The following is a 15657-nucleotide window of genomic DNA, read 5'->3' on the forward strand; positions in this document are numbered from 1 at the left end:
ATCTTTCAGGAAGTCATCAAACTAAATCTCTCGGACGTTCGGTTTCCGTTTTATAAAAATAACACATTTTGGTCATTTTTCCGCAGTCTAGGAAATTCCCACCAGAGGGAAAATAAATAATATTGCAAATGCACAAGCACATTGCAAATGCATGTGGCCTTTTCTCCTAAACTGAAAATATTTCGAAGACGTAATGGACAGTTGGCCCCGAACAAGATGGCGTCGAGGCCTCAACGCTTTTTGAGTTATGGCCATTTTTCTGGGATTAAAGGTCAAAAACGTAAAGTAGGGTGCTAATTTGACCGCTTCACGTCAAAGTACATAAGCATACGGTGTCAGGAAAAAAAGAACCAGCCATTTATCTATCGTAATTTAAGAGAAATCGTACATTGACAAATTGGTCATGTTCACAAAAAGGAGTTAAATTTTTTTTTTATTACAGATCCAGTTGCAGTGTGTTCAGACGAACATTTTTTAAGTGGGTCTCGAAGCTCTGCCACTGCATCACAGTGCTAGCTGCGCCACCAGAGTCTCTGGGTTCGCGCCCAGGCTCTGCCGCAGCCGGCCGCGACCGGGAGGTCCGTTGGCCTAGCGTCGTCCGGGTTAGGGAGGGTTTGGCCGGTAGGGATATCCTTGTCTCATCGCGCTCCAGCGACTCCTGTGGCGGGCCGGGGGCAGTGCGCGCTAGCCAAGGGGGCCATGTGCACGGTGTTTCCTCCGACACATTGGTGCGGCTGGCTTCCGGGTTGGAGGCGCACTGTGTTAAGAAGCAGTGCGGCTTGGTTGGGTTGTGCTTCGGAGGACGCGTGGCTTTCAACCTTCGTCTCTCCTGAGCCCATACGGCAGTTGTAGCGATGAGACAAGATAGTAATTACTAGCGATTGGATACCACGAAGAAAAGAGGATAAAAGGATGGAGTGAAAAAGTACGGTGCTTAAAGACACACAAAGCCTGAAATGGCATTGCCATTATCTCCAGGCCGTGCCGAGTTCAACGAGATGCCCCGCTTGACCGTAGCTAGCTCGGTCTGAGTGCAGCGACAGGGACAAGAAGAAGGACCCAAATGACCCTTTGACCTCAATTTCATATTTTTTTGCTTTTGGGAGACAGAGAGAGAACCGTTAAGGTTAGAAGCACAATTTGACCTCAGGAACGTTCCTAAGGTCCTCCCGATCTGTGCAAGCCTAACATTGACCGTGTGGCATTAACCCTTAATAGTTAAAAGAAGGTGTTTACATCAAACAGTTTACAATGACATGTCTCCCCATAGGAATACATTTCCTGCTCCCCTAAATTCAACCTGAAGCCTATGTGGGTTAATAATGCCTTATGAACCTGTCTTCGATGACAATCCATCAGGCCACTATGAGGTCTACCTGTGTAGATTCGATTTTAAATCACCCTAAAAGTGTTTTTGCCATACCCAACCTGCAGTTTGAGAGAAATAGTGCATTCAACCCTATGTAAATCAGTGAGTTCTTAACGTATAGACTTAAAACTCAGGATTCTGTAAAAGCCCACTCCAATGAGGATATGTGTTTACTTTCAGCTTCCTGTGCCAACCGGAAGTGCCATAATTGGTGTCAAACGGGCTGTTTCGAAGGGTTAAAAAAGTCAAATCTTTCCATAACTTAATATATGTGAATAGGCAACCCTCATGAACTGTAAATCAGTCATTCATCCCATCAGATTTCAAGGAAAAATTTACACACCCACACAGAAAGGATGGAGTGACACACTGAGGGGCTTAGAGGCAGACAATGCCTGCAATACATTTACATTTAAGTCATTTAGCAGACGCTCTTATCCAGAGCGACTTACAAATTGGTGCATTCACCTTAGTTACTTTTGTTTGAACTTTTAAAGAACCGTCAGACCTAGAGTTCTGAAACTTTACAAACCTGTTCTAGAGCTCAGGTCGATTAAGCACGGTGAGTTATGTGGCTCTAGAAGGTTCTCGGACCGATAAAAAGCATTGGTGCATTTGCATTGACTTCAATTCATTTTGAGCATTACAAAATGGTGACATTTAGAAAAGTCCCAGAGTTGCAAGACTAGGTGCATTGAAACCGGCTCGGCCCATAGAGACGGACCCCGACATTTCTGTCCGATAGCTCATTCAAGGACCCCGTAGCAAGGCATGGAAAAAAGTGGAATTTCAGCACCAATTAAGGTTTTGCTCGGGCACCGAATGACCTATCGAGCCGAAACTTGGGATTCGAGGTCGCCTCACATAGGGCTAAACATAATGTGAAAACTGGACCCGCAGCTAGAACATAACTACGTATTATTTGTTTTATTATGGTTTAAATGGAAGGCGCTGTGAATTTTGGGCCTGCTCTGAAATATGTGATAGTTGGCTTCTAAACGAGTTGGAAAAAGTGAGTTTGGAGTCAGATGGCATCAGTTTGGTGTCTGAAAATATCTAATTGGCTGATGGACACTGACTTGCTAGTTGACTTTTGTGCATTTGCAATATGTTTCAACAGTGAAAAACCACCAAAATAGCATTCTGAAATCACCACTAAAAATGACATCACCATAGCCGTGCCGAGTTCAACGAGATGCCCCGCTTGACCGTAGCTTGCTCGGTCTGAGCGCAGCGACAGTGACAAGAAGATGACCCTTGACCTACATTTCAAGTCTTTTGCTTTTGGGAGACAGAGAGAGAACTGTTAAGGTTTAGAAGCACAATTTGACCTCAGGAACGTTCCTAAGGTCTCTGTGCAAGCCTAACATTGACCGTGTGGCATTAACCCTTAACAGTTAAAAGGTGTTTACATCAAACAGTTTACAATGACATCTCACCCCATAGGAACACATTGCCTGCACCCCTAAATTCAACCTGAAGCCTATGTGGGTTATGAATGTCTTATGAACCTGTCTTCAATGACAATCCATCAAGCCACTATGAGGTCTACCTGTGTTGATTCTAAGCTTCCTGGAGCAACCGGAAGTGATAAAATCACCCTAAAAGTGTTTTGCCATACCCAACCAGCAGTTTGTGATATATAGTGCATTCAACCCTGTGTAAATCAGTCAGTTCATAACGTATAGACTTAAAACTCAGGATTCTGTAAAAGCATACCCCGATCAGGATATGTATTTACTTATAGCTTCCTGTGCCAACCGGAAGTGCCTTAAAATGGGGTCATAGGTGCTGTTTCGAAGGTTTAAAAAAGTCAGATCTTTCCAAAACTTTAAATGTGTGAATCGGTCAACCCTCATGAACTGTAAATCAGTAATTTCGCTAAACAGATGTCAAAGAAAAGCTCTCTCACACACACACACACACAGCAAGGATGGAGTGAAAAAGTATGGTGCTTAAAGACACACAGAGCCTTAAATGCTTTTAGGGGGGATCCAGACTTCCATACCCGCTCTGGGAGCGCTATACTACCGCCCCAAATCAATGGGTGCTGGCCTGAGTGATTTATGGAGGTATTCAAAAAATATTCTGTTTTTTCTTCTGGAAAATATTTTATGTTTTTTCTTCTCCAGTCAATGGCCTGAGTGATTTATGGAGGTTTTCAAAAAATATTCTAAGTCCAAACTTTTCATGCACCTGGTATTTTTTTGGGGTTACCAGGCGTCATTTTTCAAAACGGTTGAAATTGCTTTTAGGGGGCATCCAGAGTGTCACATGACCGGATGAGGTAACTATTCTTGTTCTTCTTGTAACTTTCCGGTAGGCTAGAAGCTTTCCGGTGTTTTGCTGCTCGACACAGGTCGACGCAGGTATTGCACTTGATTTATCGTTATCGTAACCGTAGGTGCAGCCAAGTGGAAATACGAAAGCTTTCTAGCTATTTCGCACTGACGGTAATTTGAACACAAGAACGTTTCTAGTGAAAAGGTGCTTACACTCAGAGCCATGTATTTACACTCAGCCACCCTAGCCTTATTATGGGTTAACGTTTTGGTAATTTTGGTTGGCCAACAAAATGTAAGACTACAATGACTGCATACGTTTCCCCAAATGTTATACGACAAAAAAAGTTTTGTTATTGATGGACAATGGCAAGGCTGCCATTGTATTTTCAGTTACATTCTGTTCAATAAAAATGGTTTACACGTTTATTTTTTAAGAAATACATGGAACTACAACCGAATAAAACACCATTAACCATCATGCATTGCTTACATTCATTCTATCCTGAAAAGTCTGTTCAGAAAAATCGAAAACAGTACATATAGGCATAAAACCACAATGTTTTAATAGGGATTAAATAAAGACAATATATATATAACCTCTTATGGTTAAATGGTTAAAAAAAGACAAAATATCTATATATTCATAACGTAAAATAAATAAATACAGGCGATCTATGGTTGTTGCAACGGCTTGTGTGTCGCCTACTGGTTAAATTCGTGTCTTTTCGCACGAATTAAGTAGCACAGAAATTCGTGTATTTTCGCACGAATTAAGTAGCACAGAAATTTGTGTATTTTCAAACGAATTGAACCACCCCAAAAATGCACAAAAACGCACGAAATCTGCTGAAATACATTTTGTACATATATGCGCGAATTGAATGTGAGGCTGGGCTGGTCAAATGGAACAAATAACTACATGTTAATATATATACAGTACCTGTCAAATGGAACAAATAACTACATGTTAATACACATACAGTACAGTACCAGTCAAATGGAACAAATAACTACATGTTAATATATATACAGTACCAGTCAAATGGAACAAATAACTACATGTTAATACATATACAGTACCAGTCAACTGGAACAAATAACTACATGCTAATACATATACAGTATCAGTCAAATGGAACAAATAACTACATGTTTAATACATATACAGTACCAGTCAAATGGAACAAATAACTACATGTTAATACATATACAGTACCTGTCAAATGGAACAAATAACTACATGTTAATTACATATACAGTACCAGTCAAATGGAACAAATAACTACATGTTATTACATATACAGTACCAGTCAAATGGAACAAATAACTACATGTTATTACATATACAGTACCAGTCAAATGGAACAAATAACTACATGTTATTACATATACAGTACCAGTCAAATGGAACAAATAACTACATGTTATTACATATACAGTACCAGTCAAATGGAACAAATAACTACATGTTATTACATATACAGTACCAGTCAAATGGAACAAATAACTACATGTTAATACATATACAGTACCTGTCAAATGGAACAAATAACTACATGTTAATACATATACAGTACAGTACCAGTCAAATGGAACAAATAACTACATGTTAATACATATACAGTACCAGTCAAATGGAACAAATAACTACATGTTATTACATATACAGTACCTGTCAAATGGAACAAATAACTACATGTTATTACATATACAGTACCAGTCAAATGGAACAAATAACTACATGTTATTACATATACAGTACCAGTCAAATGGAACAAATAACTACATGTTATTACATATACAGTACCAGTCAAATGGAACAAATAACTACATGTTAATACATATACAGTACCTGTCAAATGGAACAAATAACTACATGTTATTACATATACAGTACCAGTCAAATGGAACAAATAACTACATGTTATTACATATACAGTACCAGTCAAATGGAACAAATAACTACATGTTAATACATATACAGTACCTGTCAAATGGAACAAATAACTACATGTTATTACATATACAGTACCAGTCAAATGGAACAAATAACTACATGTTAATACATATACAGTACCTGTCAACTGGAACAATTAACTACATGTTATTACATATACAGTACAGTACCAGTCAAATGGAACAAATAACTACATGTTAATACATATACAGTACCAGTCAACTGGAACAAATAACTACATGTTATTACATATACAGTACCAGTCAAAAATTTGGACACACTTACTCATTCTCTGGAATGGGTCCACACTTTTGATTGGTCTGTATGTGACATACATTTTTTTTAAATATATTTTAAGAAAACATTTATATTTGACATTTTAGTAATTTAGCAGATGGTCGTTTTCTTTTTTAACCCTAAATTCCATCGCTACGGGAAACCTGGCCCAGAGTTACTTAGAATACGTTTGCCCTATTGTAGTATATTCAAGCCTTAAAAAGGCTTCTATAGTTTGTAATTTCCACATAAAACATTTCAAACTTGATTTGCCCTGATGAAAAATGTACCAACCCCTACAATTATTTTTTATGAATTATAATCCAAGAAATAATTCACATTTCCTGTTGCTTCAGGATTATTTTCCTGCTGTAGCAAATTGGGTCAAATTAAGATATGGTATCTTAAAATAGCCAGGTGAGACAACCACATATCACAGTCAAATATACAGGATACCAACATTCCATTCCTGCTAAACAATGGATATATAGATATCTAGGTGAGACAACCACACATCACAGTCAGATATACAGGATACCAACATTCCATTCCTGTTAAACAATGGATATATAGATATCTAGGTGAGACAACCACATATCACAGTCAGATATACAGGATACCAACATTCCATTCCTGTTAAACAATGGATATATAGATATCTAGGTGAGACAACCACACATCACAGTCAGATATACAGGATACCAACATTCCATTCCTGTTAAACAATGGATATATAGATATCTAGGTGAGACAACCACACATCACAGTCAGATATACAGGATACCAACATTCCATTCCTGTTAAACAATGGATATATAGATATCTAGGTGAGACAACCACACATCACAGTCAGATATACAGGATACCAACATTCCATTCCTGCTAAACAATGGATATACTGTATAGAGTTTTGCTAAACAAAAAAATGCACATCTAAAATATATTCTTAAAAAATTGGAGAACAGTAATATAGAAAGGTACCCAATAAGCAATCATTTCTGATGAAAAAAACAAATGTGAAAAAATTGTGGATATAGCTTTTTGGAAATAAACTCTTAATAATTTTTAAACAAAATTGTCGTCTCACCTCTTAGATTTGGTGTCATGTTCCCCGGAGAGACTCCTTTTAAAGACAGGGCCCCCCTCCTCTCTCTCCCCAGAGCGACTCCTTTTAGAGGCAGGGCCCCCCTCCTCTCTATCCCCAGAGAGACTCCTTTTAGAGGCAGGGCCCACCTCCTCTCTCTCCCCAGAGCGACTCCTTTTAGAGGCAGGGCCCCCCTCCTCTCTCTCCCCAGAGAGACTCATTTTAGAGCACTCAACCCCTAAACAGAGATCCAACATGTTGGTTGTGGTTAACAGAGTGACAACTAATTATTGATTGTCAATTGTTCTCCTTTATTCATTATCTCTTTGAGAAATAAAACATTTACTAACAGACATATCGAAACAGTCAGGTGATTTAATGCAATCACATGAACATGTAGTTGTGACATTTTATCTCCATGGTAACCGTCAATAATAAAAAATAAGTCACTTTGTTAAGGTAGTTATAGACAGTACAACAACAATAATAATAATAATAATAATAACAAACAGTGACTTATTATTATTATTAAGTCACTGTTTGTTAAGGTAGTTCTAGACAGTGCAGCCACACAAGGCCATGTCTCACAATTATTTGTATTCACTAACAGTAGGCTATGTATTGTCTTTCAATCTGTTCTTTTCTAAACGTATCTGAGAATGTAGACAGATGTGCTCAAACGGGCATGATTGATCTGAGGGGGAAATCATTGATCCATTCAGAAAGGTTTTTTGCATCAAGTAAGAGATTTTATATTATGTAAAGTAGGCTAGGTTATAATGTATAGTAGAGTTTTGTTAGTGATATGCAGATCAAGGTCTATACCTCGGCTATAGCCTACATATCCTAAATGACCAGCCTAAACCTGTTCAGATCAGTTCACATAATGTTATAGGCCTACCAGTAGCAGGACAGAGCATGTACACTATATATACAAAAGTATGTGGACACCCCTTCAAATGAGTGGATTCGGCTATTTCAAATCAAATCAAATCAAATTTTATTTGTCACATACACATGGTTAGCAGATGTTAATGCGAGTGTAGCGAAATGCTTGTGCTTCTAGTTCCGACAATGCAGTAATAACCAACAAGTAATCTAACCTAACAATTCCACAACTACTACCTTATACACACACAAGTGTAAAGGGATAAAGAATATGTACATAAAGATATATGAATGAGTGATGGTACAGAACGGCATAGGCAAGATGCAGTAGATGGTATCGAGTACAGTATATACATATGAGATGAGTAATGTAGGGTATATAAACATAAAGTGGCATAGTTTAAAGTGGCTAGTGATACATGTATTACATAAAGATGGCAAGATGCAGTAGATGATAGAGAGTACAGTATATACATATACATATGAGATGAGTAATGTAGGGTATGTAAACATTATATTAAGTGGCATTGTTTAAAGTGGCTAGTGATACATTTTTACATAATTTCCATCAATTCCCATTATTAAAGTGGCTGGAGTTGAGTCAGTATGTTGGCAGCGGCCACTAAATGTTAGTGGTGGCTGTTTAACAGTCTGATGGCCTTGAGATAGAAGCTGTTTTTCAGTCTCTCGGTCCCTGCTTTGATGCACCTGTACTGACATCGCCTTCTGGATGATAGCAGGGTGAACAGGCAGTGGCTCGGGTGGTTGTTGTCCTTGATGATCTTTATGGCCTTCCTGTGACATCGGGTGGTGTAGGTGTCCTGGAGGGCAGGTAGTTTGCCCCCGGTGATGCGTTGTGCAGACCTCACTACCCTCTGGAGAGCCTTACGGTTGTGGGCGGAGCAGTTGCCGTACCAGGCGGTGATACAGCCCGACAGGATGCTCTCGATTGTGCATCTGCAAAAGTTTGTGAGTGCTTTTGGTGACAAGCTGAACTTCTTCAGCCTCCTGAGGTTGAAGAGGCGCTGTTTCGCCTTCTTCACAACGCTGTCTGTGTGGGTGGACCAATTCAGTTTGTCCGTGATGTGTACACCGAGGAACTTAAAACTTTCCACCTTCTCCACTACTGTCCCGTTGATGTGGATAGGGGGGTGCTCCCTCTGCTGTTTCCTGAAGTCCACAATCATCTCCTTTGTTTTGTTGACGTTGCGTGTGAGGTTATTTTCCTGACACCACACTCCGAGGGCCCTCACCTCCTCCCTGTAGGCAGTCTCGTCGTTGTTGGTAATCAAGCCTACCACTGTAGTGTCGTCCGCAAACTTGATGATTGAGTTGGAGGCGTGCATGGCCACGCAGTCGTGGGTGAACAGGGAGTACAGAAGAGGGCTCAGAACGCACCCTTGTGGGGCCCCAGTGTTGAGGATCAGCGGGGTGGAGATGTTGTTACCTACCCTCACCACCTGGGGGCGGCCCGTCAGGAAGTCCAGGACCCAGTTGCACAGGGCGGGGTCGAGACCCAGGGTCTCGAGCTTGATGACGAGTTTGGAGGGTACTATGGTGTTAAATGCTGAGCTGTAGTCGATGAACAGCATTCTCACATAGGTATTCCTCTTGTCCAGATGGGTTAGGGCAGTGTGCAGTGTGGTTGCGATTGCGTCGTCTGTGGACCTATTGGGTCGGTAAGCAAATTGGAGTGGGTCTAGGGTGTCAGGTAGGGTGGAGGTGATATGGTCCTTGACTAGTCTCTCAAAGCACTTCATGATGACGGAAGTGAGTGCTACGGGGCGGTAGTCGTTTAGCTCAGTTACCTTAGCTTTCTTGGGAACAGGAACAATGGTGGCCCTCTTGAACAGGAACAATGGTGGGAACAGCAGACTGGGATAAGGATTTATTGAATATGTCCTTAAACACACCAGCCAGCTGGTCTGCGCATGCTCTGAGGACGCGGCTGGGAATGCCGTCTGGGCCTGCAGCCTTGCGAGGGTTAACACGTTTAAATGTTTTACTCACCTCGGCTGCAGTGAAGGAGAGCCCGCAGGTTTTGGTAGCGGGCCGTGTCAGTGGCACTGTATTGTCCTCAAAGCGAGCAAAGAAGTTATTTAGTCTGTCTGGGAGCAAGACATCCTGGTCCGCGACGGGGCTGGTTTTCTTTTTGTAATCCGTGATTGACTGTAGACCCTGCCACATACCTCTTGTGTCTGAGCTGTTGAATTGCGACTCTACTTTGTCTCTATACTGGCACTTAGCTTGTTTGATAGCCTTGCGGAGGGAATAGCTACACTGTTTGTATTCGGTCATGTTTCCGGTCACCTTGCCCTGGTTAAAAGCAGCGGTTTAACGCGAATGCTGCCATCAATCCACGGTTTCTGGTTTGGGAATGTTTTAATCGTTGCTGTGGGTACGACATCGTCAATGCACTTTCTAATGAACTTGCTCACCGAATCAGCGTATTCGTCAATGTTGTTGTTGGACGCAATGCGGAACATATCCCAATCCACGTGATCGAAGCAGTCTTGAAGCGTGGAGTCAGATTGGTCGGACCAGCGTTGAACAGACCTGAGCGCCGGAGCTTGCTGTTTTAGTTTCTGTTTGTAGGCTGGAAGCAACAAAATGGAGTCGTGGTCAGCTTTTCCGAAAGGAGGGCGGGGGAGGGCCTTATATGCGTCGCGGAAGTTAGTATAACAATGATCCAAGGTTTTACCAGCCCTGGTAGCACAATCGATATGCTGATAGAATTTAGGGAGTTTAGTTTTCAGATTAGCCTTGTTAAAATCCCCAGCTACGATGAATGCAGCCTCAGGGTGTGTGGTTTCCAGTTTACATAAAGTCAGATAAAGTTTGTTCAGGGCCAGCGATGTGTCTGCTTGGGGGGGAATATATACGGCTGTGATTATAATCGAAGAGAATTCCCTTGGTAGATAATGCGGTCGACATTTGATTGTGAGGAATTCTAAATCAGGTGAACAGAATGACTTGAGTTCCTGTATGTTGTTATGATCACACCACGTCTCGTTAATCATAAGGCATACACCCCCGCCCCTCTTCTTACCAGAAAGATGTTTGTTTCTGTCGGCGCGATGCGTGAAGAAACCAGCTGGCTGCACCGACTCCGTTAGCGTCTCTCGAGTGATCCATGTTTCCGTGAAGCAAAGAACGTTACAATCTCTGATGTCTCTCTGGAATGTTACCCTTGCTCGGATTTCATCAACCTTGTTGTCAAGAGACTGGACATTGGTGAGTAGTATGCTAGGGAGTGGAGCGCGATGTGCCCGTCTCCGAAGCCTGACCAGAAGACCGCTTCGTTTGCCCCTTTTACGGCGTCGTTGTTTAGGGTCGCCGGCGGGGATCAGATCCATTGTACTGGGTGGAAGGCAAAACACAGGATCTGCTTCAGGAAAGTCATATTCCTAGTTGTAACGATGGTGAGTTGACGTTGCTCTTATATTCAGTAGTTCCTCCCGACTGTATGTAATGAAACCTAAGATTACCTGGGGTACCAATGTAAGGAATAACACATAAAAAACAAAATACTGCATAGTTTCCTAGGAACGCGAAGCGAGGCGGCCATCTCTGTCGGCGCCGGAAGTAGTATTTCAGCCTCACCCGTTGCTGAGAGGTGTATAAAGTTGGGCAGACAGCCATGCAATCTCCATAGACAAACATTGGCAGTAGAATAACCAGTACTGAAGAGCTCAGTGACTTTCAACGTGGCACCGTCATAGGATGCCACCTTTCCAACAAAGTCAGTTCATCAAATTCCTGCCCTGCTAGAGCTGCTCCGGTCAACTGTAAGTGCTGTTATTGTGACGTGGAAACATCTAGGAGCAACAACGGCTCAACCGTGAAGTGGTAGGCCACACAAGCTAACAGAAAGGGCCCGCCAAGCGCGGAAGAACATAAAAATGGTCTCTGCTCGGTTGCAACACTCACTACCGAGTTCCAAACTGCAACGTCAGCAATTAGTTTCCATGGCCAAGCAGCCGCACACAGATCACCATGTGCAATGCCAAGCATCGGCTTGAGTGGTGTAAAGCTCGCCGCCATTGGACTCTGGAGCAGTGGAGACGCGTTCTTTGGAGTTAAGAATCACGCTTCACCATCTGGCAGTGCCAACTGTAAAGTTTGGTGGAGGAGGAATAATGGTCTGAGGCTGTTTTTCATGGTTCGGGCCCCTTAGTGAATGGAAATCTTAACGCTACAGCATACAATGACATTCTAGACTATTCTGTGCTTCTAACTTTGTGGCAACAGTTTGGGGAAGGCCCTTTCCTGTTGCAGCATGACACTGTCCTAGTGCACAAAGCGAGGTCATACAGAAATGGCTTGTTGAGATCGGTGTGGAAGAACATGACTGGCCTTCACAGAGCCCTGACCTCAACCCCATCCAACACCTTTGGGATGAATTGGAACGCTGACTGCGAGCCAGGCCTAATCGCCCAACATCAGTGCCCGACCTCACTAATGCTCTTGTGGCTGAATAAAAAGTACCCGCAGCAATGTTCCAACATCTAGTGGAAAGCCTTCCCAGAAGAGTGGAGGCTGTTATAACAGCAAAGGGGGGTAACAACTCCATATCAATGGCTATGATTTTGTAATGAGATGTTCAACTAGCAGGTGTCCACATACCTTTGGTCATGTAGTGTATATAGCCTAATCAAAATAAAATAAAATAAAATGTTATTGGTCACAATGTCTGAGCGGCATAGACTAAGATGCAGTAGAATAGTATAGAATACAGTATATACATATGAGATGAGTAATGCATAGACTAAGATACAGTAGAATAGTACAGAATACAGTATATACATATGAGATGAGTAATGCAAGATATTTATAGCCTAGGCCAGATACTTTTAAAATTAAAATAACAAGAAAAATGTGCCGTCTGGTTTGCTTAAAATAAGGAATTTTAAATTATTACTACTTTACATTTACGTTTGAAACTTAATTATATTAAAACCAAATACTTTTAGACTTTTACTGAAGTAGTATTTTACTGGGTGACTTTCACTTTTACTTGAGTCATGTTCTATGAAGGAATCTTTACTTTTACTCCAGTTTGAGAACTGAGTTCTGTTTCCACCGCTGTTCTAACGTTCCATATGAGACACAGTTTCAACAGACATTCTGGAACTGCGTCAGATACAAAGTTACTTTCAATTTCATATAAGGAAATAAAGTAATGGTCACTAGGTGAATTCGTTTTGCATTGCCCGGCTCCCCGGGTTGCAGAGTTTGCGCATGTTAGACAATTTCATTGGTCCTTAAAATAAATGTCCACTCACCTGTAGCACCGGGCCATGCAAAACGAACTTCCCACTGTCGCAGGGCACTGAGACACAGAGTTCTAAACCCAGACGCGTTTCTTCAAGACATCTCTCTTTCATTATTTTTGATAAACATATAATTTACTCGAAACCAAGTTAAGCTGTGTTTTTTTCCTCCAAAATGTGAGTTACTGTAGGCCTTTAATAATTGTAAGCAGTCCAACTAACTCAAAAGGTTTTAATTTGAGAATGTTCATTTGTATGCCTCAAATATTAAACTGTCTTAAAATATTTGATGATTAGTTGATTCACGTGTGTAAGTGCTGGTAAGAACAAATGGATTGAGAAACGCTGAGATAAACATAAAACCATATAATTGAAAAGCTCCTCCACCATCTTTACCAGACGTTTTACTGATAACATGTAGGCCTACTGATTAGTTTCCACTTTGAAAACTGCTGTCTGTCAGCAACTCAGCTCAAGTAGCAGTTCTACTAACTAGTAATATCTCATTCCAGATATTCATTCTCTTACTCGGTCCAATAGATAAAATTATTTTTCAGAAATACTTACTTTATTTTTCAATAATCTCCATGTAGTGTTTTCTGCTCTGTCGTCTCAAAATAGACCATGAACAAAATAACAACTTTACTTTCTGTTTCAATCAGCTGTCTCCCCACCTGATAATAAAGTGTTTTATTGGTGTCTTCCACTAGATGGCAGTAAACACCTGCTGTAACTAGACATTACAACTATGTGTTCTGATTCATACAGGCAAGCAGTGTCCCAGAGGAGGAGTGCTGATCTAGGATCAGGTCCACCTTCTCCATGTAATCTGATTCATTATGATCTAGGATCAGGTCCCCCTCTCCATGTAATCTGATTCATTATGATCTAGGATCAGGTCCCACTCTCCATGTAATCTGATTCATTATGATCTAGGATCAGGTCCCGCTCTCCATGTAATCTGATTCATTATGATCTAGGATCAGGTCCCACTCTCCATGTAATCTGATTCATTATGATCTAGGATCAGGTCCGCCTCTCCATGTAATCTGATTCATTATGATCTAGGATCAGGTCCCCCTCTCCATGTAATCTGATTCATTATGATCTAGGATCAGGTCCCCCTCTCCATGTAATCTGATTCATTATGATCTAGGATCAGGTCCCCCTCTCCATGTAATCTGATTCATTATGATATAGGATCAGGTCCTCCTCTCCATGTAATCTGGCTCATTATGATATAGGATCAGGCCCCCCCTCTCCATGTAATCTGATTCATTATGATCTAGGATCAGGTCCCTCTCCATGTAATATGATTCATTATGATCTAGGATCAGGTCCCACTCTCCATGTAATCTGATTCATTATGATCTAGGATCAGGTCTACCCGTAATCTGATTCATTATGATCCAGGATCAGGTCTCCCTCTCCATGTAATCTGATTCATTATGATCTAGGATCAGGTCCCCCTCTCCATGTAATCTGATGTATTATGATCTAGGATCAGGTCCCCCCTCTCCATGTAATCTGATTCATTATGATCTAGGATCAGGTCCCCCCGTCCATGTAATCTGATTCATTATGATTGTTTTGTCTCATGTCTCTTTATAGCCTAGGGGTATTGCTTATTGTATTTCTTACATCTTAATATATTGACTTTTATATCAACCCTCTATCCCAGAAACACCCAGCTATGTTCAGGATACTGATGAATGAAGGGTTTATTACTATTGTAGTACTGACTTTTAAATCAACACTCTATCCCAGAAACACCCAGCTATGTTCAGGATACTGATGAATGAAGGGTTTATTACTATTGTATTACTGACTTTTAAATCAACACTCTATCCCAGAAACACCCAGCTATGTTCAGGATACTGATGAATGAAGGGTTTATTACTATTGTATTACTGACTTTTAAATCAACACTCTATCCCAGAAACACCCAGCTATGTTCAGGATACTGATGAATGAAGGATTTATTACTATTGTAGTACTGACTTTTATATCAACCCTCTATCCCAGAAACACCCAGCTATGTTCAGGATACTGATGAATGAAGGGTTTATTACTATTGTAGTACTGACTTTTACATCAACCCTCTATCCCAGAAACACCCAGCTATGTTCAGGATACTGATGAATGAAGGGTTTATTACTATTGTAGTACTGACTTTTACATCAACCCTCTATCCCAGAAACACCCAGCTATGTTCAGGATACTGATGAATGAGGGGTTTATTACTATTGTAGTACTCTTTTTATTTAACCTTGATTTAACCAGGTAGGCTAGTTGAGAACAAGTTCTCATTTGCAACTGCGACCTGGCCAAGATAAAGCAAAGCAGTTCGACACATACAACAACACAGAGTTACACATGGAATAAGCAAACATACAGTCAATAATACAGTAGGAGAAGTCTATATACAGTATGTGCAAATGAGGTAGGATAAGGGAGGTAAGGCAATAAATAGGCCATGGTGGCGAAGTAATTACAATATAGCAATTAACTTCTTGTCAATAGGG

General features: G+C 41.0%; 1 protein-coding gene across 4 annotated transcripts in view; it reads right to left on the reverse strand.

Annotated features, from left to right (window-relative positions):
• LOC139565273 (NACHT, LRR and PYD domains-containing protein 12-like) overlaps positions 1–13790 on the reverse strand; it is a 49972-nt gene extending 36182 nt beyond the window's left edge. For all 4 annotated transcript variants that reach the window (XR_011672883.1, XM_071385467.1, XM_071385466.1 and 1 more), the window contains exons 1-2: positions 13700–13790; positions 6975–7209 (exon numbers count right to left, since the gene is read on the reverse strand). Coding sequence is in view for 3 of the 4 variants with exons in the window: in XM_071385467.1 (XP_071241568.1) it covers positions 6975–7192 (218 nt within the window). In the remaining variant the exon portion in view is untranslated. The remainder of the gene's footprint in view (positions 1–6974; positions 7210–13699) is intronic.
• Between the last annotated feature and the right edge of the window lie 1867 nt (positions 13791–15657).

This window comes from Salvelinus alpinus, chromosome 36 (assembly GCF_045679555.1).
Source record: "Salvelinus alpinus chromosome 36, SLU_Salpinus.1, whole genome shotgun sequence".
In the NCBI taxonomy this organism is placed as follows: Eukaryota; Metazoa; Chordata; class Actinopteri; order Salmoniformes; family Salmonidae; genus Salvelinus; species Salvelinus alpinus.